Here is a 23,103-nt window from a genome sequence, read left to right on the forward strand (position 1 = left end):
CTCATACATACTACCACGTAGTAATACCTACCTATAGTACCTACGATCGGTACAGTTACATACACGCAACTCCCGCTCGGCCCCTCTGCCAACATCGCATCCCATCCCTCTCCCGCCATGTGGAGATGGAAAGGACGGGAAGAAAAAAAAAACAAGAACAAGTCACAAGCTACAACGCAGCAACCGTTCCGGGACCCTGCCCCGGACTTCTGATTGGACCCTCCAGCATACTAGGGGTGTGCTCCGGCTTACCTATAATGTACCTTAGTACTTTTATACTGCTACCTATCATACCAGTTAGGTACCTTAGGTACCTGCCTACACGTGCAATACAATATGTTGCTCGACGTACCTTGCGTAGGCGCCTCTTCCTAACCTCCCCAAGTTCATGAAGAACAACATCACATCACATCGTAATAACAAGCAAATCCATCTCGTCCGCCCATCCCAGAGAATGTGACCGCCTCCTGCCGTACCCGTACGCCTTACCACCTATCGAACACGACCTCACGCCTCATCCGTACTCGGGCACGCGTTGCCCAACGTCCACCTTCCGCCCTCGGCACGTAAGCGGAACCGTCTGCCCGCTTCCGGCTATACATATGCACCACCACTGGCCATGTCAAATACCGCTCATCGCACAGTACTCTTTTCATTATGCCTCCTACCATCAATCACATCACTCTATAGGTACACATAGTACTCGCTCTCTTCCCCCCCCATCATCTATCACTACAATACAGTGTCCAGCTAGGGAGCCATTTGACGTAACAGTCCCTGGGCCAGGGACGCTCAAGGCCACGGTATGGTGCCCTACGCTCGGGTGCCACCGTGAGCCGTCACCTTCCTACATCTTAGCATGTGAACAGCACACACAGTTGGGTGCTGCAGTTAACGGTGGCCCCGGTCCGACCAGTGGAGATTTGCCAACCGGCCTGCCAGAATCGTCGAGTACGGTCTTAGATCAGCATCGCACTGCTGTTGGACCGGTGGTGCCGTCGCTGTAGCCGGGAGAACGGTATCGCGCGGCGTCTTATCACCACTGCCACTTCCTTCGTCATGCCTTGCCTCCGAAACCGACGACCGATCATCTGCCCATCTAGACGAGCTGAGGCCGCCCCCTATCATCTGGTGGCGTGCAAAGTTGATATTCGCTCCGGGACCTGCGCGTGGGACCGACGGTGTTCTAGTCTGACCACCGGGGATAGGAGAGCTGGTTGTCTTGTAAGCTTTTCGGTCAGTAGAAGGATCCAAGCTGGAGGCTCGTAGTCCGGACTGGTCCGCACCCTTGAGCTGCATCGAACGCGTTAAGCTGGCGCGTAGCCCCTGTCTCAGTTTCTCCTCGTCTATATCTGTCGTAGAAAAGCGGTTGAGGTTAGGGAATGGTCGAGAGCCCGGCGCCTCCCCATCACTCAGTGGCCGGTTGTGACTCTGCCCGCCCGAGGTGTTGCTGTCTGCTTGGCCGGGCGAACTGTGTCCGCTCAGAACCTTCTTGTACACCAGGGCTGACAACTTTCGCTGCTCGTCAAGCTTCAAGGTTAAAAATTCCTTGTCTCGCATCAGCTGCAGCACCGCTGTCTGTAAGGCTGCGTATTTAGGTAAACAGATGCCGGAAAACTGCTTAACGTCTGCCAAAACTATAACAAGGTTATGTGCTGTCTCGATCATATCCTCAAAATTCCGGGCTGTCAAGTTACAAAAGATGCCCAGAGCAGCTTCTGACAGGTCTGCTCCAATACGGATTCCCTCGATGGCCTCCAAATCTAAGAGCGCGAGCTTTGTCTTGGCGTTATCTTGATCTTGGGGCATATCAGAGGCTAACGAGACCTTTAGTGTGGTGGAGTGCGCGTCGCTTTGCTGTGGATTGATTGAGGCAGTGGTATCGTCTTTGCAGTGGATATCCGACGATGTCAGGGCCCTCTCGTCACTACCCAGCACTGCTCTGAAAATCGGCTCTTGGGAACTGGCCAACCGCATTCGATGGGTTTCCGCAACTTGGACAAACCTGGCCGCAATCATAATATTATCGAATCTGACCTCGCTAGACCTAACTTCGGACTTGGGAGTGTCTTGTCGCCGTACGAGCACAGTGCTTCCGATATTCTTTAAGGGGAGGCAAAGGCGAATATCTTCTTTCACCGTCCTTCCCTCGTTGGCGATTATTTCCCAAACGACGACGGTTCCTCGGGATAGAGCATGAATTAAAACACGACCCGGGGCCATCTTGAAATCGACCCCAACGATAGGCTTGACAATAGCATCCTCATGAAAGAGGATTTCATGAGGTGCGGGCGAGACGACCCCCTGGCTCGACAACTTGAGTACGTCACGACCGGACGTCTCTATCTTCTTTGACTCCGGTGCACGTGTCGCTTTAGGAAGCCGCATTGCCTCGACATAGACCGAGGCGAAAGGATCATGAGGCGGTGACGTCCGTCGACGTTCTTTGGAAATATTCTCGCCTTCCTTACCATGCTGCTGGCTCCCGGCGGCTTTCGAAGGAGACACAACCTCCTCTCCTTTTTTCTTAGTTTTCTCGGGGTCAGCATGGGTAGGGGGTAGTTCTTTCTGTTCCAAGGTTGAACCCGCCGGTATATCGAGAGCCCGTTCTTCTCTAGGGTTCCAGCGCTTGACCCCGGTGCCAGGTGGTACAAGGCCGCCTAGCGACGACAGGCGAAAGCCTGGCTCAAGCTGTAGAGGCGCCCGTTTAGGCTTATAACTAGGGTAACTCGGGTTCCTGTTACGAAGTTAGCACAAGGACTAGAATAGTTAGAGCTTTCGAAGGAAGACTTGCGTTGAATCGTAAAGACGATGTCCCTTCAACGCCTTATCGATGACATCGCTTATATTCCTTCTCTTGCCCTGGATATGCTGGCGGCTGCGGTCGGCACCATGTTTCGAGGACTCGCGAGCGGCCCTGTTAAAATTCGGGTTACGGCGGTGGGCATTTCCGCCCTCAATGGGGTCGAGGTCCTTGACTGCTCGAGCATCTTCATCATCGAAAACTCCCGCCTCAAAAGCCCCTGCCATCAGTTAACTAGCATGAATAAACCAGCTGATATGTCATCTACTTACTCCTCCACATTTCGACTTGATCATTCTTGTATTGCGATGTTGACTCTTGCGAGGGAGTAGGGCGAGTAGCGGAAAGGCCTTCGGGAGGAGGGAGGTCAAGTGATCTAGAATAGCCGTCAGAGGCAAATAGCTCGAGTCTGTCGTTTCCCAGGTCCTCCTAGTTAAGAGCAACGTTAGCCAGCAGACTATACGCAGCCCTATCAAGTCCGAGCAGCCGCCCACTAACGATTGCTCTAACATCAAATAGGACTCAAGCCTGCGTATCGCCTACCATCATGGCTGCCAAGTCATCTATATGGGCAGTAGAGCTAGTAGGGCCCTTGCCCTGGGGCGCTCGTCCTGTCGCGTCCATCCCTGCGGAGCAAGGGAAATTGTGTCTCTAATACCCAGGAAAGGGGTTACGAGGTACCGGGGCTGAGGACCGACGAAGAAGCAGTGTCAAGTAGTAGAGAACCCCGTGTGTCGCCAGATGGCCCAGAGCTCTGGGGGCTTGACGGGTTCCTCAGGCACGGGGGCCAGGGAGAGATGTCGTGTGTTTACGGAGGAAAGGAGAAGCCACGGTCCTAGATCGTCGGATACGGGCTGCCTCCGCCCAGGCACAATTTAGGCGCCCGATGGAGGCAGCTCGGAATGGCGCAAATGGCGAGTATTAAAAATGCTCGTACACCTGGGATCGCGGCGGGTTGTCAGATAAGGTGAGAATGCGGAGTACCTATTCGTAGAGAGAGGGGGCGACAGGAAAGTCAAGTCGGCAGGTCTCCAGCTGGACACTCAAGGCAGGGCCGGTTGTCGATGCCTCTCGTGCTGTACGACGTACCGGGCTTGCGTTATGCATAACTATTTGGTGGTTTTGTGAATGCTTTGTGCACGGGGGTATTGCCTAGGTAGCGACTGCCCTGATACGTAGGAAACGGCCCGGGGAAGGTGCGCTCCGGACAGATTTGGGTTCGGTGGCTTAGCAAGGACGGGCAAGAGGCTCTGGGAAGCGACGGTGATACTAGCGATAGCACTGGCCACGACACTGGGGATGAAACCGGCGATGGAGTCCTCGCTGTGGTTCATGGCCCGGGGGAAGTTATCGTCGGCGGAGGAGTTGGGGAGGGGAGGTTTAGAGGTCAGGCGCCTTGGGCGTTGGCTTACTTCAATGAGATACAGACGTTGCTGGAGCTTCCGACCAGTCTCAAGCTGGATGTATGCTGGTAGCTCGAAGGTGGTAGGCGATTCCAGGAAGCCCTAACTTTGACGTGACAGGTGTTGCAGAGCAGCAGATCAAGTATGTTGTTGGAGAGGAAGGAGAGAGAGTAAATATGCCTATCAGAAGCTGCAGGTGGACGGCCAACAAGCCTGGAAACCTGGTCAGAGCTTGGAAAGTTGGCAAGGGGCAACCGCAGGTAACCAGAAAGAGGTGGTGGGCGATCTCTGTAGGCGGCGATAGTAGGTGAACTTGCGTGATGAAAAGAGGATGTGTTTATAAGTAGGTTAGGGGACAATGAGGGTAAGAAGGGGACGATAAAAGCCGTATAAGAGAGGAGTAGAACAGACAGACAAGATGATGGGAAGGAAATAACCCTCACAGCACGGTCAAGTTGTTGCTGGTCTAGGGGTTCTTTCTTTTTCACATTACTTATAGTATAATACTACGTAGTCTAAGACATCCATCTATAGGGGTATCAGTAGTAGCATTCTAGGCTTCCATCGAAGGACTTGGAATCATAACCCTGGTAAAACGTCCGTTTCTATCTCTATAGAATTTCTCCAGTTGGTTACGATACCTACTTAGAGTCCAAGGGAATAGGGATATAGTGTGTTAGGATACAATAGATCAACACTATCCTTTCAAGTCTAAAAACAGGTAAGAGAACAACATAAACATGTGCCAATGGTAACAGTAACCACAGAATGTCTTTCGAACTTATAGGTATTCAATATCATGCTAATAGACATTCCCAAGTTTAAAGAATCTCCTTATTGACAAATCTATGGGTAGTTATATTAAAAGAAGACTAATATGACGGCAATGAATACAGAAATACCGATACCATCACGACTCTAGTAACTCTAGCCTTCTACTTGACATGTGAGCAAGCCCACCCCCCTTCGAAGAGCTGGGCTTCTACGCCGCAAAGCCAATAGTAGATCCCCAGATCTATCGGTCCTGTCCCCCTAGGGAATCTTGCCTAGATACAAGCCCGCATAGCCCACAAGGGAAATTTGTGGGCGTCTACGTCTCCAAGTGACAGACCCGAACACCCCCACAACGACAACCCCGAGGGAAAATATCCAGTCTGATGGTGGAGCCAGGCAAAGGGAAATACAGTTGAAAGGGAACCAAGGTTTCCTACAGAAAAAAAAAATAGACGTCTACATTCTACCATAGGACTTGTAGATATAAGCTTATTATATAAGTACGATTTCCTACGTGACAGTTTCCGAGTCGGCTGTAATGCCGGAAACGTGGTATTAATGGAGGTACATAGCTTCTGCGTAAGTGGGCTGTGGGGGTTTACTCCAGGGATTCTAACCCAAGCCGACTGATGGGTAGACCCAACGGCATATGGCTGATGAGAATTTGTCCAGAGAAAGTCCATGTTGCGGTGGCTATAAATGCCCATCATATACAGGCATTTGGTTGGTGTTCGTGCTATATCATTGGAAAGCTACCTGTTCTCGTGGAGACGATCAGCGGCTAACCCGGAAGCTAGCCAAATACTACCCACGCAAGCCCACAACCGTTCAGAGAGTCAGTCCCTCTTCTACCCTCGGCTCCCCCCACACCGCGATCAACGAGCCCTAGCATCCTTCGGCGGCTCCCCGAGGCTGTCCTTGCCCTGCCGCCCGACGCCGCTCAGGTCGACGTCGGTCTTCTTGCTGGCGGGCTCGCGCAGGCCCGCCGTGGCGCCGTCGCCCGTCGACACGCCGCTCGAGACGCTGCCCGAGCCCACGTTGACGTTGCGCGCGTCCGCCGAGTTCCAGTCCGGTGCCGTCGGTGGCTGCTCGGGCAGCGGCAGGTTCTGGCGGACCTGCTCGATCTTGTCGGCCTTGGACTGGGTCATCGTATGCGCGCGGTCTGCTACGCTTGAGGGTTAGTCCGGGCGCTTCTCTTTTTGCCGTTTATACTTTTTGGGTATTCGTGGATCTTCTCAGGTACCTACACTTCGTTGATTCCGAGATAGATTATACCTACCCCTAGGTGCAGAGGGAAAAGGAGTGGGGGGCAGTCGGCTAACAAAGGGGAACTAGGTAGCTCACAGCTTAGAATAGATGTTGCAAGTGAGGCAACGAGCGAGATGGGAGAGACGCTATACTTGGACGAGCTGTAGTGATTTTTGGCATGAAAGGGATAGATGCTCTCTTCACACAACCAGAGGGGGGTCTGAGGCTATAAGTGAGTGGTTAGAGAGATGGATCGGCTTACAGATTGAGATGCCTGCCTACGTCGTCGACTCGTCATGTCCGGTGTACTTTCCTCCGGTATATATATACCTCGGTACCTGGGCCGAGATCTTGACGTCATCAGAGATGTGACAGGTCCATCTTGCAGGTTGACGTCACATTGACCAATGAGGCACGTGGAGGATTGCCAAATCGGGACTGTGACCTGGCACTTCGGAATTTATTGCGTCTTCTACCGGAGTCGATTAGGTAAGTCACGATGTTGTCACTGGGAGGGGATGGTGTCCGAACACTAAGTTCTGTCATCGTTCTCATAGCTTCTACATGTAATCGTGGTTGACTTTGCTATCATGCTGGTATCCTCGCGAGCTCAGGGCGTCGTATTCGCCTGCTACCGTGCCCGTGTCGGACATCGGACCAATAACGCCGGAACACCACACTAACATAGGTCATGCCTGTCAAGCATCTGGGCCGCGAAACTACCAATGCTTTCCTAACGCGAAAATAAACCGTGTAACCTCTACTTCTCGGGCGTGGCTTCGGCTACGCCACTCTCTTATCCGTCTCCCCGGACGTGGCCTTCTCTCCGTCGTCGGGATTGAGGTAATTGGCGTCTTCGGCGGCCTCATACTCGGCGATCAGGTCTGTCACCACCTCCCTCGCCTCGTCGAATTCGTGGAAATTCTCCGAGAAGGGCGCCGTCTTCTTGTAATTATCGATAAAAGCATTGCGCTTCCGCATGCCGTCGTATTGGCGGACGATGCGTTTAAATAGCTATGTTGCTCGATCAGTCGACAGCTCGCAATTAGGGGCATCCCGGTAGCGACTTACTGTTGCGATGCTGGTGTGGTTGGCCAACATGAGGCCGCTCACACGGTGGCTCATCGGGATATACGGGCTGCGTTTCGTCAGAGCAACCTGGATGCTCGCCGGGCCCCAAGGTATGAACGTAGCCAGTCTTCGCTCGCGGATACGTAGAAGACTCTTATGCACGTCCGTCGGGTCGACCTCGCCTTGGATCACGTTGAGGATGGAAATATAGCAGCTCTTCTTCCCCGGTATGGTGGACACCATGCGGTTCTTTGGTTGCAGCAGTCGTCGCATGACATCTAATACTGTAGTCTTCCGTACGGTCTTAGCCTGCTCGACCTGATCGCCGGTGAAGGGGGTGTAAGCGGTCATCAAGAAATGGCAGCGCGGCGTCGGTATCAGAGAGGCTAGAATGCTGACGAGGTCGTTGTGCATGTAGCCGGGATACCGTAGCGTCGTCGTGCTGGCCGACATGACGGTCGAGACGAGTTGGTTCGTCTGCTGAAACGATGGTTCTTGGACGTGTAGTCGGTCGGCCGCGATATGGGATAACGCTCCATTGTCTAAAACCACGACCGAGTCGGCGTTTTGCGTCAGCCGCCTCATGGAGAGAAGGCTGTTGTAGGGATGAACCACGACGTCGCCCGAATTCGTGGTGTCGGGGAACACCGAGTACGTTTGGATGATCTTCTTGGGGAACCTGTCATTCATTCGTTCGAGGAGAAAGGAGCCGAGGCCGGAACCTGTGCCGCCGGCGATGGAGTGGAGCAGCATGAAGCCCTCCAGAGAGTCGCTGCCGTCCGCTTCCCTCTCTATCATCTCCATGATCTCCTCGTGGACGGCCTCGCCGGTCTGGTAGCCATCGCCCCAGTTGTTTCCCGCGCCGACGCCGCTTTTGCCCACGTAAAAGTTCTCCGGGTTGTAGATGTTCCTGTAGGGGCCGGTCTGTATGCTGTTGATGACGCGGGGCTCGAGATCTATCAGGATGGCGCGAGGGATGTATCTGGTGTCGTCGCTTTGGTAGTAGAAGACATCTTTGCGGTCACCGCCTTCCGTGGCGAAATCCTCGAGGTTGCCGTCCTGATTGATGCCGTGTTCTTGGCAGAGCTGCTGCCAAAACTGGCTGCCGACTACAGCGCGTTAGCAGACTCGACCCGGAACATGTTCGGGTTGTCTGGCCCCCGACTCACTGCTGTTGCCGCACTGGCCTGCCTGGATGGTGATGATTTCTCTGGGATCGGATAGAATGTTAGTTGGGATTGCGATCGTTGCGGGGGCGCTCCGAAGCATTCGTACCTAGGCATCACGGCAGCATCTGTAGATGTGTCCTGTCAAGGCCACGCGCTTCGAGTGAAATTCTAGGACGATAAGTCGGGCCGCGGCTTCGTCTCTGGGGGCATCCAAACCGGAATTTGGTCCTATCGGGGAGATTTTAACGCGTTGCGCGTTCCCGTCTAGCCAAGCCCGCGGGGTTGCTATAAGACCGGTTAATCTCATAAATAGCCGAATTGCATTTTATTATGTTTAAAACGGCAGATACGGGCTACCGGGGTCATCATACAGACGGGGTCGTACTAGACTTCCTCCGCCCCTTGTCTGTAGGTAGGTAGCTTGTTCGTATTCTAGGAGGTATATAAGCGTATATTCTAGATACTTGAGAGGTAGGCAGCAGATAGTTGTCTTATGTTCACAATCCATCCGCCTGACAATCCGGTGATGCGCATTCCCTGCGACCGAGGAAGACATTGACTTTGGGTACTTAGGTCGGTAGCTTGGAGAGGCCAGGCACGTATGAGCATAGTATAGGTACGGTAATCTCGCAGCAAACTGTTATCAAAGCAGTGGACCGATTTGCTTGCTTACTGTTTGCCTCCGCCCAGTACGTGGGTAGGTACCTCCTATATAATGCATTGTGTGTGGATTTGTGGTGTATATCCCGTCCTATTGGAGGCGCCTACGTATGTATAGTATTCTCTCATATCCTCCCTCCCGGTATTCCCCCCAAATGCCCCCCCGTTCTTATTTGCATTTTTATTTTCCAGAAAAGCCCACATCCAAATGCCTGCACATACACACGTCTTCTGCTGCGTATTACTGGGCCGTTTCTCTTGCGAAACCCGGCGGATCTAGGGTCGGGCGTTTCTTCTTATGCTACGCAGCAAGACGTGCCGGTTGACAAGTCGGACTTCTGGAACGCAGCATCCCATGACGCCTGACAAACGAAACGCAGTTCAAACAACAAACGACGAACACAGCCAACCAGGCCTCGGGCACATAGAGCGTTCGTTGTCCGTACCTCACAGCGCCGCAGGGGCTGCCCGAGCATTTGGGGTTTCTTGGGCCTTTCGCTAGACAGCCGGATCGGTGGTATCGTGGCTTGGATCCGGGTCGTTTCAAGGAGGCTCGATCCCGTCCACGGAGACGGTAACATTCGCTAGATAACATATGATCTATCAAGAATCGGCGTGCCTGCGCACGAGGTGGTAGGTGTTGAATGTTGTTACCTGTCTAGGAGGGACCTTATCTACAGCCTACAGGAGGTACCTACCCAAGGTATGCACCTCAGGCACGCGGCATGTGCCAACTCAGCGTGGTAAATCGGGTATCTTAGGTACTCCCTACACGTACTCTTCCGCCATTCTCTTTCCGCCGGAAGGCCCCGTCCCTTGGCCCCATCGGGTGCCTCCCTGCTGCCCCTCCGTATTTACCTACCTACTACCTAGGTAGGTAGGTACGTACAGAGGTAGGTACCTTACATAGCCTATGTATTGTACCTACCTAGGTACCTAAGGTACGCGAGGCCCGTATGGTAAAAGCACCGGATTCTGACGTTGCGATGGGAAGGAAGCTTATCGACTTACGCGTGGGTACGTACGTGAGGTATCCGCCAGACCGTCCGCCTCCCGCTCCTGCTCCTACGCCCCCCCCCCCCCGGCTCACTGGTCGCTGTTGCTGCCATCTTATGCCCCTATCTAGCGCATCTAAGCTGCCTTAGGTTACGACCAGGAGGCAGGAGAGGCAGAGGTAGGCGAGGTAGGAGCGGGGGGAGGGGGCGGGAGGAACGAACAGGTTGAGGTCTCCAACAGCTAAACCAACAAGCTGGACCGGGGGGCGGAGAGGGGGGCCGCACACACAAACTACCACCACCTGTAAACTCGCTAGCTACAGACCGATCGCCATACTTATACCACATGCTACCTAACTCGCTAAGCCTAGAGACACCACGCACGCCTACAACTCGCACATACACCACGCCTACACCATCCATGCCTACGCCATCTGCCTAATTTAGCTGCACTCGCGGCTTAATTGCCCTCGACACGCGACGCTTGATGTGCCTATCTTGGGAAATCCTCGCCGTCGCCTTCACTACATCTGCCGCAGCCTGTTCCTCGGCCTCTGGCCGTCCCGTCGAATCTCTCCCTCCTCACCGTCCGCGGCCTGTCCTCGTCGCTAATGCACGCCATGCCACGTCCGCGAATCGACCTGCCTACCTAAGTCTGGTACCCATCGCCGTCTCTCACCGTGCACCTAATAAGCCGTTAAATTGGCTCGTCCGCATTGCCTTTTCCCCCCACATCAAATTTAGGAAATAAAAGTAAAGAAGGGGAAAAGAAAAGAGAGACAGAAGGAAAAAAAAAAGAGAGCAAGGAGCCGACGCTTCGCATCCAGATAGGGGAGGCCGTCCGAACGAGTCGACGGATCCGGGCAGGGACTCGGGGCTTGGTCAGACAAGCGCTAATATTAGATCTACTTACGGCTTAATTCTCAGAGCGGCTGGGAGCCACATAGCCATCCGCCATGCAGAAATCAGCTGCCACGACACCGACGCATAATGCGACTCCTTTCTTCTCTACCAACATCTGGGGCACCGGCAGCAGCAGCAGCGGCACCAACGGCGCTTCCGCCCACTCCCAGTCGCAGCAGACTAGCGGTGCGAGCACCACCACCACCACCACCACCACCACCAGATCGCGGCCCGGCACCAGTTCTGGCGACCGCGAGAGGGAGAAGGACCGGGACCCCAACGTCCTCGTCAAAGACCGCGAGCGCAAGGCCTCTCTAGGCCGCCGGCCCTCCTTCTCCTCCCCTTCCAAGGGCAAGCAGCGTGGCAGTTCGGCCAATGCCGGCTCGGCGTCTGCCAGCCAGATCAAGACAGACGCTGCTGTACCTCCCGCGATCCCTCCGGACTTCGCCCTGGCTGCCGCCGCCAAGCTGTCGAGGGAGGCCGAGGGCGTCCCGACGCCCGCCTCCGCCGACTCTTTCTCCAGGATAATGGGCCGCGCCGCGCCGACGCCGACGCCGACCAATGGCTTCTACGCAGGTATCGCGACCTCGCCGCCTCCGCTTCAGCACCACGAGATGCCCTCGCTCCACCAGCACATACAAGAGGTCGCCAACAAGAGGATATCGACCTTGGATTACCTGCGCAAAGCGTACGTTCCCTCGAGAACCCCCCCCTTCCCCCCCCCTCTGTCGCGTCTTGTCGACGTGAGTCTCCCGACTGACTTGTATTGTCTGCGATAGCCACGAGGGCCGAGTCTACTGGTTCAACACGCTCCTTTTTGACAAGCCCGACCTAGCGCGCATGCCCTACTTCGACAGCCGCAAGCTCGCCTACCGCGCCACTAACTATCTCCTCCTCGGCCTCTCCCTACCCGCCGTCATCGACCTAAATTCCGCCACCCCCCTCGACTTCCTCCGCTCCCTCAACACCCTTCTCGCCGAGTTCGAAGCTTACCAGCAGATCCACACCGAGAACGGCGTGAACACGAGCTCTCTGTCCCGCGCCCGTCTGCCTAACATGTTCCGCCGGGGTGCTGGGGGTCGGGGTCGGAGACAATCGGGCGCGACCGAGCTATACACGGATGCGTCGAACGGCGGCCTGGCTAGCGGCTCGGCAGTCAACTCGGTGCCTACGAGCGTCATCAATTTCGGCCTGGGCGGCGAGGGCAGCGATCTCCTACCGGGGGAGGAGTACACGCACCTGCTGACGCCGAACCTCCCTTTCGACCCGGATTTTTTCGAGACCTTCGCGACGCTCTGCGACGCCCTGATAGATTGCTATTCCCGGCTGATGACGCTCCTCCCCGCGGCCAAGGACTGCACGCCCCTCATTATGGAGCTGTTCACCAAGGCCGACGCCAAAGTACGCAAGATCATCATCCAGGGCGTCGTCAAGGAGTTTGAAGACTCGAGCCGGACCGGCCTGAGGCAAGAAGTGGCGAACATCGGGAAGGTGGTCCTGGGCGGTTTAGTATGACGACATGCCCAGTTATATGGATGTGTGCATTTGATGGGCGTGACTCGGGGTATTTCGGCGCTTCTTCAGGATTGCTTCAGTATACCATTACGGCATGAGTAGCACGAGCATTATAGCGCTGCAGGCTCTATTTATCTTATCGTTGTTTTATTTACAGGGGAGAGCGGGAGGGCGCAAAGCGTACATACGACGCTGGACGGCATACCACTCGCAAAACCTAGTCGGCGCGAGCATATAAATGAGAGACATCACTGTCGACACTCCGAAGCCTCGGAAGCTGCAGACTATATAATGCAGGAGACGCGACGGGGATGGTTATAATACAAAATAGTGCACAGCGCAAGAAGCGAGTGAAGGTATATATAATAATGTTCATCAGATACCATAACGCATTCGGAAGTCTTCAACGAGCGATACCACGACAGTGGCCCGCCTCAGTGCTTGACTCTTGATTGGTATTCATCACCTGAACGTGACCAATGCGGCGTCGGCCGGCTTCCCAAAACCAACGCCGCATCCCCCGGAAGTCAAGATACGTCTTGCCTCCACTACCGTTCGGGAAGAGCAGCACGGACAGGTGAAAGACTTCCCATGAAGCCCAGAGTTTTGGACGCATTACCACGCTTAAATCCTCCGTCGCGGCAGTAAGGCGAGAGGCAGAGAGAAAAAAAATCCAACATTCCCACGATGAACCCCCTCGCACCAAGAATAAGCCCCATCGAGTAACCACGCCCGAACTCCTTCGAAAAGGGGGGAGGCGAGGCAATCGCATTACTTTCAATCTCGACAAAAAGGGTGTCCGACACCCGGTCGTACGTCTGACCAACCCAGCCCGTGGGGAACCACGGCCAAACTGCCCATCAGCCCACTGCCGAAGCGGCGCCGAGAGAGAGACACCGTTGCCGCGAGAACCAAGAGCGCGGGCTCGTATCTTCGCCCATATCCCCGGAAGGGGTTGTCTCGAGGCCCCGAAGCAGGAGCGGGCCGGTTTCCCTCGGGCGCGCAACGGAAATCAGCAGCACCAATTTAAGCGGCAGAAAGGGGCGGCTCGCGAACGGAGGAGGGATAGAGGAGAGACGGCGGCCGGGGAGACATGAGCCGCGGTGCTTCTATGGCGGCGCGTTTCCGCACGGGTCTTAGCCTCGCGCCCGAAAAGGCGACGAGAAAAAACCCAGTCCGGGGACTTTCTCCCGAAGCAATCCGGAGATGGAGGGGAGACGGGCCCCGGAGGGACCATCTCTGTGTGTAGCTTCGATAGCGATTTGTTGGGCGAGGGGGTCGTTAGGAGGAGAAGAGGGGGAGGAAGAGCAAGAGGGAGGAGGAACTAGGAGACTATATATGAGTAGGAGGATTAAAAAAAAAAGAAATTTTATCAGAGCTGGTCAGAGCTTCCTCCACTATGAGGTAAAGTGGACCCTACTGTGTGAATACCACCAACTCTATATGGTGCCTACACTGTGTATACCTATGAGATATACCTTACAAACATTACCTAAACACCTTAGGTAGCTGGGTACCTACCTACCTAGGTACCTAGATACCTGACAGTACTAGATGTAATTAAATACATAGAGGCACTGTACCTTTTTAAAGATTTTTCTATTAATAAGTGAGATACCTATATCTTAGTGCTGTTTCTAGACCTCAAAGCACGTAGAATGTATAGTATTGTCAGGGTTATAAAAAAAGTTTAAGTTTTTAAGTTAAGTTAAGTTAAGTTAAGTTTTTTAAATTTAAGTTAAGTTAAGTTTAAGTTTATGTTTAAGTTTTTTTAAGTTTTTTATATTAGAAATATATACGAATTTTATTATTTGTATATATTTTATGCATTTTATACTTTTATACCTTAATATATTTATAGAAAAAAAAATTTAAAAATATATATATTTATTATTATTTTTCTTAATTAATTAAAATTTCTCTTTTAAAATTTATATATTTTTAATTAAGTTTTATTAATAGATTTTTAATTATAAACTTTTAACATTAAGGTTTTAAGTTTAAGTTTTCTTTTATAGCTATTTTTCATTTTTAAGATATTACTATTAGATTCTTTTAATATTGCTTTACTTATATTAAATTACTAAAATATAAAATAAAATTTAAATATTAAAATATTATATTAAAATAAAAAGATAAAAATATAAAAGTATAAGAATATTTCTTAATAATAATATAAATATAAAAATAAAGTAAATATTTTATATTAATAATAATAAAAATTTAAATTATAATTAGTATTAAAAGAAATTCTTTTATAAAAATAAAAAAATTTTTAACTTTTCTAAAGTTTTTAAGTTAAGTTTAAGTTTTTTTTAAAAAAAAGTTTAAGTCAAGTTAAGTTTTTTTAAAAACCTCTTTTTTTAAGTTAAGTTTAAGTTAAGTTCGAAATTTCTTAAGTTAAGTTAAGTTCGGGCCGAACTTAACTTAAAACCCTTTTTTTACAACCCTGAGTATTGTGCGTATCTGTATGCCTAGGCATCTCGGTACCTAAAAGGTCAGTACCAGGTAGGTACCTATCTACCTATGCACCTTGAGGTCTCAGTTGGGAGGCGTACCTGCCTAGGTTTGCTAGGTTTGCTACGCACCTAATTATACGCACGTCTGATTGGGTAGAATCTTCCTCACCTGGGAAGGCTCCTAGGCACGTACTTGCCTTGTTCACGCGGGTCATTGCTCCACCTAAATTCTAAGCTTCACACCTGTTACCAGCCTCTTATGCTCTGCCTCTTCTCTGTCTTCTTCTTCATCATCCCCTCCGTCCACATCGAGAGAGACGGCACACCAGCATAAAGCACCGTGTTGATACACGCAACACATTGCCTGTCAACACCAACACTCGTCTCCCTACGAGTTACGCAAGTCTACCCATCGACCGGCCCATCAGCACCACAGCACTAGCCTGCCACATTCTACTTCTCCCAAACCGCTAAGGTCGTGATGCGACGGAGTGTCCTCTAGACCTCATCATCGTCTTCCATTCTATCTCTTCCACCGGCTTGCCATATTCGCCATCCTAAGTCCTCTGGAAACCAGCCCGATTGATCCATCGAAAGTTGTTACCATTACTGCTACTACTCCAAGTAGCTAGTAACTGCTCAAGATGTCCGGCTTATTCGGCAATGCCTCTTCATCTGCCTCTAGTAGTAACACTATTGGTGATCTGAAGAATGATGTTGCTATCTCCAATCCTCCCGAAGACACCGTCTCAGGCCTCTCCTTCTCGCCTACGTCCGACATTCTAGCCGTCTCGAGCTGGGACAAGAAAGTCCGCATCTACCAGATCGCGCCCAACGGTTCAAGTGAAGGAAAACACATGTACGAGCATGATGCTCCGGTCCTCAGTGTAGATTTTTCCAAGGTGAGCCAACACAGGCCTTGATCCATCCTCTCCCGGAGTTCGCCACCAGGGCGCCATGGATGCTAACACACGCATGTCTAGGACGGCAACAAGGTTGTCTCCTCCGGAGCCGACAAGCAGGCCAAGGTTTGCGACCTCCAAACCCTCCAGACCGCCCAGGTGGCCGCCCACGACCAGACCGTTCGATGCGCGCGCTTCTTCGAGTTGCCCAATTCCAACGGTCCCATGCTTGTGACAGGCTCCTGGGACAAGACCGTCAAGTACTGGGATCTCCGAACCAGCAACCCGGTCGGAACTGTGGCATGCCAGGAGCGCGTCTATTCCATGGATGTGCGCAATTCGCTTCTTGTCATCGGAACTGCCGATCGATACATCAATGTCATCAACCTGCAGGATCCCCTCAAGTTCTACAAGACTCTCCAGAGCCCACTCAAGTGGCAGACTCGGGTGGTGAGCTGCTTTACCGACGCTACTGGATTTGCAATCGGAAGTATCGAGGGACGATGCGCTATTCAATACGTGGAGGACAAGGACTCGGGGTAAGTTGCTGAAATGGGCACGTTGCAGTTTGAGAACTACTTCTTCTCACGCGTCTACCCGCCTTATTTCTCCCTTCCTACTAACAATTCGGACGTGCAGCTCCAACTTCTCATTCAAGTGCCATCGAGACCCGCCCCAGGGCAATACTACCCAGGTCTACTCAGTCAACGATATATCCTTCCACCCTCAGCACGGAACGTTCAGCACGGCTGGTAGCGATGGTACGTTCCACTTCTGGGACAAGGACGCGAAGCACCGCCTCAAGGGCTATCCTACCGTCGGCGGTAGCATTACCGCCACGACATTCAATAGTAGCGGCAGCATATTCGCCTACTCGATCGGCTATGATTGGAGCAAAGGCTACATTGGTAATAGCCAGAACTATCCGAACAAGGTCATGCTTCACCCCATCCAAGGCGACGAGTGCAAGCCCCGCCCTAGCGTCAAGAAGCGATAGAACCGAGGAGAAGGGCAGCTAGGGTCGGGATCAAAAGAGGGGGAAGATAAGCTGCCGCAGAAAGGTACAGATCTATGAAGTGGTGACGGGACAAGGGGGAAAGAAGGGGGGAAAGGACTGGGACACAGGCCTATGCTTTTGCTAACGGAGGCTACTAGCCTGACAGGTGGTTTGCGGCGTCCAATGTAACGGTCGGAAGGGAGAGGGAATTCCGACAGAAGTATAGATGCGAGTCCTGCGTAATCTCCCCCCGAAACGCACCTTTTCTCTCACGGGAGATTCTGCTTCTTTTCGAGGGAGAGACACCTAGTGGAGTGAAAAATAATTATCTGAAAAAAAGAAGAAATTAATGAGGGATACCCTATGATACGGAGGGAGGGGGGCAGGCAGAGTGATACCCAAGTGAGTAAACGCGAGTGGGCGGGCGGTCGGGTGGTCGGAGTGCTGCTCTACTGTTAGGGACGCTCGCTCTTATGTTGGGTCAGATAAGATGTAATAGTATGGGGACAAGTCATGCGCAGTTAGATCTAGATAGGTAAATAGGTAAATAGACATACCTGTGCAGACCAACCGACCCCCGCGCACACCAACACACCGCACCTAGGGTTTGCGCCCACCACTCTGCCTCACCAACTCGCCCTCCCATCCTCCCTCGCGGCCGGGCAGTCGAATGCTCTCCCGGGCCTGCCGCGTGCGAGGCGAGACCGAGCGGCCCGTCCTCGACGCCCTGTGATAATGTGCTACTGTGTTTCTCTATCTATATATCCATGTCTGCCCCGAAGCATCCTACTGGTGTTCTGAGAGCAGTATTCGCAACAGCTATGCTGGAGGCAGCTAGTTTCCGCGCTATGTTGCGTTACACATCAAGAAGTGGATCTAGGGTGTTGCCTTCAACTACTTGTATAGCGTCTTTCGGGCAGAGGATAGATAATCTAGGTTGCTCTGCTGTCAACGTAGCTAGTAGGTAGGTGCCAAGGCAAGTTACACCTGGGTCTGGTATAAGTCTCTCTGGTCGGCTTAATAATTAGACTGGTTGGTTGGCCCCTTGCGGGTTCGACTAGTCGGAACTACATCATGACGATTTACTAAGGCCTGGCTCGTGATAGGCTTTCGATCGGCATATATAGAGCCTCAATTCCTCGGCGAGTGCCATCGCCTCTTCTAATCTAGATACCCGTCGTTGCGTGTAGTGAAGTTTACGCGCACTCAAAGTAACTAACTGCTCCTGTCTGGTAATAGCTGTGTAGTAAGAGTAGTTGAGCTAGGCTAATGAATTCGGTGGGTTTTTTAAAGCTTGGTAATCGTTCAGACCCATCTTGAAAAGTAACCTTGTGACTACCGGTTTATGTACATAATTTATGCAGTTCTTAGATAATTTATTATCTTATCTGGAAGGTAATTAATTACCTATACAGTAGGACCGTCTACGAGTGGGAAAATCACGGAGGGGAAGAGGGGCGAAGGATGGGGGGTAGGCTCTGTGCAACGCGCCCTACTAACGACAAAGCTCTGCGCCTTAGTAACGACAAGCTGCGGCTAGGTAACAAGTAGAAAAATATGCTGGCGGGGTTTGTTGCCAGGTTGCCTGTTACACGCCCACCTCGTGTTACCAACCAGGCTTAAATAGGAGACCTTGCTGGACTTCGAAAAAAAAAAAAAGGCTGTTTGCCTTAAACCCGTCCGATTTGGGCTTCCTCCACCACTTTACCACCTCCAGGACAGCCTCGACGAGCTCGCAAAATGGCCTCTATACCAGCCGACAAGCTCCAGAAGCTCGACAGTCAGCGTGCCCACCTTCCTAACTACCCCTCCCCCTCCCCGCTGCTCGAGCCGTTCTGGCTGACAGACGTCTTGTAGTCTCCGACGCTGGAGGCGCCAATGGCAAGGCTGCCTCCTCAGCGAAAGGCGCCAAAGACGAGGATGCGGCAGAGAAATCTGGCGGGGACTCAGACGATGACGCCGACGAACAACATGCGGAACCTGCACCGGGTGCCGCCAAGAAGAAGAACAAGAAGAAGAAGCCAAAGAAGAAGAAGAAGGCCGCTCCCACTGCCCAGACCGACCCCCCAAGCGTCTTGATGTCCCAGCTCTTCCCGAACAACACCTACCCCAAGGGCGAGGAAGTCGAGTATAAAGACGAGAACCGCTACCGCACTACCAGCGAAGAGAAGCGCCACTTGGACAACTTGAACAATGACTTCCTGATCGACTATCGACACGCGGCCGAAACGCACCGTCAGGTGCGCCAGTGGGCCCAGAAGAACATCAAGCCCGGCCAGTCGCTGCTGGAGATTGCCGAGGGCATCGAGAATAGCGTACGGCGCCTGGTCGGCCACGACGGGCTGGCAGAGGGCGACGCCAAGATCGCGGGAATGGGCTTTCCGACCGGCCTGAACCTGGATCACATCGCTGCCCACTTCTGCCCGAACGCGGGAAACAAGACGATTCTGCAGCAGAGCAATGTCATGAAGGTGGACATCGGCGTCCACGTCAACGGCAGGATCGTTGACAGCGCCTTCACCATGGCATTTGACCCCATGTACGATAACCTGTTGGCTGCCGTCAAGGACGCGACCAACACGGGAATTAGAGAGGCGGGCATCGACGTCCGCCTCGGCGAGCTCGGCGGATACATTCAAGAGGCGATGGAGAGCTACGAATGCGAAATCAACGGCACCACCTACCCCATCAAATCGATCCGAAACCTCAGCGGCCACACGATCCTACCCTACAGCATCCACGGAACCAAGAGCGTCCCCATCGTCAAGTCCTCCGACGCCACGAAGATGGAGGAGGGCGACGTGTTCGCCATCGAGACCTTTGGTAGCACCGGAAACGGCTTCGTCCACGACGACGGGGAGGTCTCTCACTACGCCCTGCGCAGCGACGCGCCCAAGGTCGACTTGCGCTTGTCTTCGGCCAAGTCGCTCCTGAACGTGATCAAGAAGAACTTTGACACCATCCCATTCGCGCGCCGGTACCTTGACAGGCTCGGCCAAGAGAAGTATTTACTGGGAGTGAGCAACCCCTCCCTCTTCCTTCGCTGCCTCTCTGTTCCTTGTCTTCTTTTTTTCATTCTTTTTTTTCACTGCGTACCTGACGTGCTGTTAGTTGAACAATCTCGTCCAGACGGGAATCGTGGAGGATTACCCGCCCCTTCTGGATAAGAAGGGCTCGTACACGGCCCAGTTTGAGCACGTAAGTTTCCGATTACTCGCGCAGGCGCTGCGAACGGTGATGGATTAACTCATGGCCTCTAGACTATTCTGCTCCGACCTACGGTGAAAGAGGTCATTAGCCGCGGCGAGGATTACTAGGCGAGCGGCGAGAACATTCTACGGATAGCAGATAATCCGATGTCTATTCCTTTCCGACGCGATGCGGGAAGGGCATTAAGCGGTAGCCGCATTGTGCGCCCGTATTTTAGGGTTATATAGCTCAGGCCATCTCATATTTCCTAGGTTTCTACCTAGCACCCTGGTCTGAGGGGACGTGGCATGTGAAAGCGTGAGCCGTGCGGTGAAATATGCGGTGTGAGGTCGCGAAGGCCGACTGGGCGCCTCCGAAGAGGAGAGTAGCCTAGACAGACAAAAGACCCCATACTCAAGCCGGGAGCGTCGCGCCGGGAATTCACCGCGACTTCCGACCCCGCTAGGAAGTCGGTCTAGCATTCGTTATGTGGCTTTTCTACGTATGCATATCATCACCGGATATAGGTAGGCTAGGTACGAAGCCGAACGCCGGTGTGGCGGACTGGGGCGGCGATTGATGACTTGCTGCACGCGCTATTGGCGGGTGCCCGTAGGTCGGTGGCGGCATCGGCTACGGCTTCGCTCGACGTGTACGGCGCTAACCCGGCGCACGCTACGGGGGACGGACACGGGTCCGTCATTAGACACACCATAGGCAGGTAATGTGGTGTGCGTATTTCGCGCGCAGTGACGGTGTAGCGTGTATGTTAGGGAGGCAGTTCGGATGCGCGGCCAAGCCAAGGCCTCTTGGGCTTTGGGCGTTGGGAGAGATGCGTAGGTACATCAACACCGACACTTGGGTGCATATGTACGTGCGCATATACGTATGTATGTTAGCCACCTGACGCTCGGGGATGCAGGAGGACGGAGGCGGATCGACAAATGATCTCAGTCCGTTATCGCGGTGATCGCCCCAACGGATGGCGACGCTGCGGGGAGTGGTTAAGGGGCAGAGAGGAGAGAGAGATGGCCCCTGTCGTGCCAAGCTGCCCGGCGGGAGGGGGGACGAGGAGGAGGAGGAGGAGGAGGAGGAGGAGGAGGAGGAGGAGGAGGAGGAGGAGGAGGAGGAGGAAGAGGCGACTCTCTGCTGAGGTGAGAGAGCCTAAGGTCAAGTTATGTAGGTACTTATGCATGTGTACGGGTTGTGCAATGGCTGGAACCGTCTGGTGCGGCCACCCGCGGAGAGGCATCATTAATATGTAGTAGACAGTCATATCTATCTACTTAGGATGGGACATGAGGGAACAAGATGTCGCTCACTCTGCGTCACCTAGCACGTAGCAACATATGAGTACTCCTCATACATATGCACATCCCGCCCGGTCCTAGCGATTGGCCCCCCCCGCTCTGCGCTTGTCCAACAGGTGGTCCGAGCTCTCCAGCCCCACCCGAAGCGGGAGAGAGCCAATGGCAGGGCGGTGCTTTGTCGAACCGGCCCGGGCTATTTTCTGCGCTAGACTCCGCGCTAGATCAGGCCAATCCTTAGAGGGAAATTCCAACGAGGTCCAGTGGAGCACAGTGCCCCCACCTGCCGAAGATTGCCGGGTAGAAGTGGGAATCGATAAGGCAATGACAAGTTACCTGCCCGTGGGTCTTTCCAAGTTTCTCGCCCGTACCGATCCGGGGGGGGGGAGGAGATCATTTTGGCTTCTGATTGAATGAAATTTTTCTCAAGCAGGCCTGTCACTCAGCATCGTCTCTTATTATCGACCACCTCCCGCGCTCCCGAGACTCCCTTCTCAAATCCCCCTTCTCTTCCCAACCATTCGACAATTATTTCCCATTCAAAAGCCCACCCATCGTTTTACGCGACGGCACATTCGGGTCTGCGTCGAAGAAAGGGGGAAGGAGACGAGGCACCAGGGGGGGCCTTGGTTTTTTCATTCTCTTCGTCTCTCCTGCGGTATTCGGCCAGGTAATTCACATCCCGATCTCCGACCGACTCGCAGCGCTGTATCCTATTACAAAGGTGGTAGTGTGCGCGCCACGCTGAGTACGTCGCTGACGCATCCATTTCTCTGCACGCAGATACTCCGTTTATACCTCATCCCCGCCCGGGAGGTTCCGATTCTGCCGGAGGACTTTTGCACGCTCCTTTTACCGACTTATCGGGACTGTCGACGCTCTCCCACCATGAAGGTCTTCTCGAGCACGCACACGTTCAACTACTCGTGGGAGGAGGTATCGACCGCCAACTGGCGGAAGTACTGTCCCTGGAACGACAAGTCGACGCATGTCATAGCCGTCGACACCCTCGCGCGCTCCGTCGACCCCGCGACCGGCATATTGCGCACCGAGCGCCTCATCACCTGCAAGCAATCGACGCCCGAGTGGCTCAAGTCCATCATCGGCTGCATGGAGACGAGTCGGGTGTTTGAGACGTCGTACGTCGACCCCGCCGCGAAGACGGTGACGATGGTGTCGCAGAATATCACCTGGTCGAACCTGGTCAACGTTCAGGAGACGGTGGTCTACCGGCCGCTCGACGGGCACCGGACCCAGTTCCAGCAGGACGCGCGCATCACCGCCCTCTGCGGCGGCTGGCAGCGCATCAAGAACAGCATCGAGGACACCCTCGTCACCCGCTTCCACGAGAACGCCGTCAAGGGCAAGGAAGGGTTCGAGTGCGTCCTCGCCATGAGCCGTCGCGTGTTCGCCGAGGAGCGCGAGCGCGAGCGACTCCGCGGCCAGGACCGGATGTTGGCGTAGACGCAGACAGCGGGCCCACGCCCAAATGAAACAAATTCATTAAAAAAAAAAAAGACATGAGACACTTCTTCGACGGCCTGGGACTCAGGATGCTCCTTCTACGAACAGTAAGAGGGACTATTCGAATTAGAATCGGATAGACGATGGGCATTATTTGGTTGTTTCTTCCAGGAGTCCGTCCCCAGCGAGGGGATAAAGCGGGAGAACCGAGTAAGGGCTCTATTTGGTTTGACTAAAGGCAAAA

The 23,103-nt window shown here is 53.3% G+C and overlaps 6 protein-coding genes across 6 annotated transcripts; 4 read left to right on the plus strand and 2 right to left on the minus strand.

The window, feature by feature from the left end:
• Nucleotides 1-383: 383 nt before the first annotated feature.
• Nucleotides 384-2,964, minus strand: GGS23DRAFT_581919 (uncharacterized protein). Its single transcript, XM_051517212.1, has one exon. It carries the CDS (start codon nt 2,386-2,388, stop codon nt 892-894), a length of 1,497 nt encoding a protein of 498 aa, XP_051368985.1. The 5' UTR covers nt 2,389-2,964; the 3' UTR covers nt 384-891.
• Nucleotides 2,965-6,550: 3,586 nt separating this feature from the next.
• Nucleotides 6,551-8,597, minus strand: GGS23DRAFT_581927 (tubulin-domain-containing protein). The gene is made up of 3 exons (XM_051517213.1): nt 8,469-8,597; nt 7,300-8,408; nt 6,551-7,242 (listed from the first exon to the last, which is right to left on the minus strand). The coding sequence occupies exons 1-3, from the start codon at nt 8,566-8,568 to the stop codon at nt 7,012-7,014; spliced, it is 1,440 nt and encodes a 479-aa protein (XP_051368986.1). The 5' UTR covers nt 8,569-8,597; the 3' UTR covers nt 6,551-7,011.
• A 2,216-nt stretch (nt 8,598-10,813) lies between these two features.
• On the plus strand, nt 10,814-12,743 carry GGS23DRAFT_243115 (uncharacterized protein). Its single transcript, XM_051512185.1, has 2 exons — nt 10,814-11,714; nt 11,806-12,743. Exons 1-2 carry the CDS (start codon nt 11,080-11,082, stop codon nt 12,539-12,541), a joined length of 1,371 nt encoding a protein of 456 aa, XP_051368987.1. The 5' UTR covers nt 10,814-11,079; the 3' UTR covers nt 12,542-12,743.
• Nucleotides 12,744-15,168: 2,425 nt separating this feature from the next.
• Nucleotides 15,169-17,490, plus strand: GGS23DRAFT_581935 (WD40 repeat-like protein). Its single transcript, XM_051517214.1, has 3 exons — nt 15,169-15,902; nt 15,984-16,441; nt 16,542-17,490. Exons 1-3 carry the CDS (start codon nt 15,645-15,647, stop codon nt 16,897-16,899), a joined length of 1,074 nt encoding a protein of 357 aa, XP_051368988.1. The 5' UTR covers nt 15,169-15,644; the 3' UTR covers nt 16,900-17,490.
• A 1,149-nt stretch (nt 17,491-18,639) lies between these two features.
• On the plus strand, nt 18,640-20,801 carry GGS23DRAFT_614116 (methionine aminopeptidase 2-like protein; the record flags this gene model as incomplete). Its single annotated transcript, XM_051520622.1, has 4 exons — nt 18,640-18,679; nt 18,757-19,916; nt 20,011-20,097; nt 20,160-20,801. 4 exons carry the CDS (start codon nt 18,640-18,642, stop codon nt 20,214-20,216), a joined length of 1,344 nt encoding a protein of 447 aa, XP_051368989.1. The 3' UTR covers nt 20,217-20,801.
• Nucleotides 20,802-21,685: 884 nt separating this feature from the next.
• GGS23DRAFT_243345 (MSF1-domain-containing protein) lies at nt 21,686-22,908 on the plus strand. The gene is made up of 3 exons (XM_051512186.1): nt 21,686-21,737; nt 21,842-22,119; nt 22,179-22,908. Exon 3 carries the CDS (start codon nt 22,284-22,286, stop codon nt 22,857-22,859), a length of 576 nt encoding a protein of 191 aa, XP_051368990.1. The 5' UTR covers nt 21,686-21,737; nt 21,842-22,119; nt 22,179-22,283; the 3' UTR covers nt 22,860-22,908.
• Nucleotides 22,909-23,103: the final 195 nt, after the last annotated feature.

This window comes from Durotheca rogersii, assembly GCF_024521655.1.
Source record: "Durotheca rogersii strain YMJ 92031201 chromosome Unknown GGS23scaffold_25, whole genome shotgun sequence".
In the NCBI taxonomy this organism is placed as follows: domain Eukaryota; kingdom Fungi; phylum Ascomycota; class Sordariomycetes; order Xylariales; family Xylariaceae; genus Durotheca; species Durotheca rogersii.

Coding starts and splice junctions, on each gene's coding strand:
- GGS23DRAFT_581919 (XM_051517212.1), bottom strand. CDS start 2,388: ATGCGGCTTCCTAAAGCGACACGTGCACCGGAGTCAAAGAAGATAGAG.
- GGS23DRAFT_581927 (XM_051517213.1), bottom strand. CDS start 8,568: ATGCTTCGGAGCGCCCCCGCAACGATCGCAATCCCAACTAACATTCTA. Junction 8,409..8,468: donor AGGCCAGTGCGGCAACAGCA/GTGAGTCGGGGG, acceptor AACGCGCTGTAG/TCGGCAGCCAGTTTTGGCAG. Junction 7,243..7,299: donor ACCACACCAGCATCGCAACA/GTAAGTCGCTAC, acceptor CGAGCAACATAG/CTATTTAAACGCATCGTCCG.
- GGS23DRAFT_243115 (XM_051512185.1), top strand. CDS start 11,080: ATGCAGAAATCAGCTGCCACGACACCGACGCATAATGCGACTCCTTTC. Junction 11,715..11,805: donor TTGGATTACCTGCGCAAAGC/GTACGTTCCCTC, acceptor TGTCTGCGATAG/CCACGAGGGCCGAGTCTACT.
- GGS23DRAFT_581935 (XM_051517214.1), top strand. CDS start 15,645: ATGTCCGGCTTATTCGGCAATGCCTCTTCATCTGCCTCTAGTAGTAAC. Junction 15,903..15,983: donor TCAGTGTAGATTTTTCCAAG/GTGAGCCAACAC, acceptor ACGCATGTCTAG/GACGGCAACAAGGTTGTCTC. Junction 16,442..16,541: donor GTGGAGGACAAGGACTCGGG/GTAAGTTGCTGA, acceptor TCGGACGTGCAG/CTCCAACTTCTCATTCAAGT.
- GGS23DRAFT_243345 (XM_051512186.1), top strand. CDS start 22,284: ATGAAGGTCTTCTCGAGCACGCACACGTTCAACTACTCGTGGGAGGAG.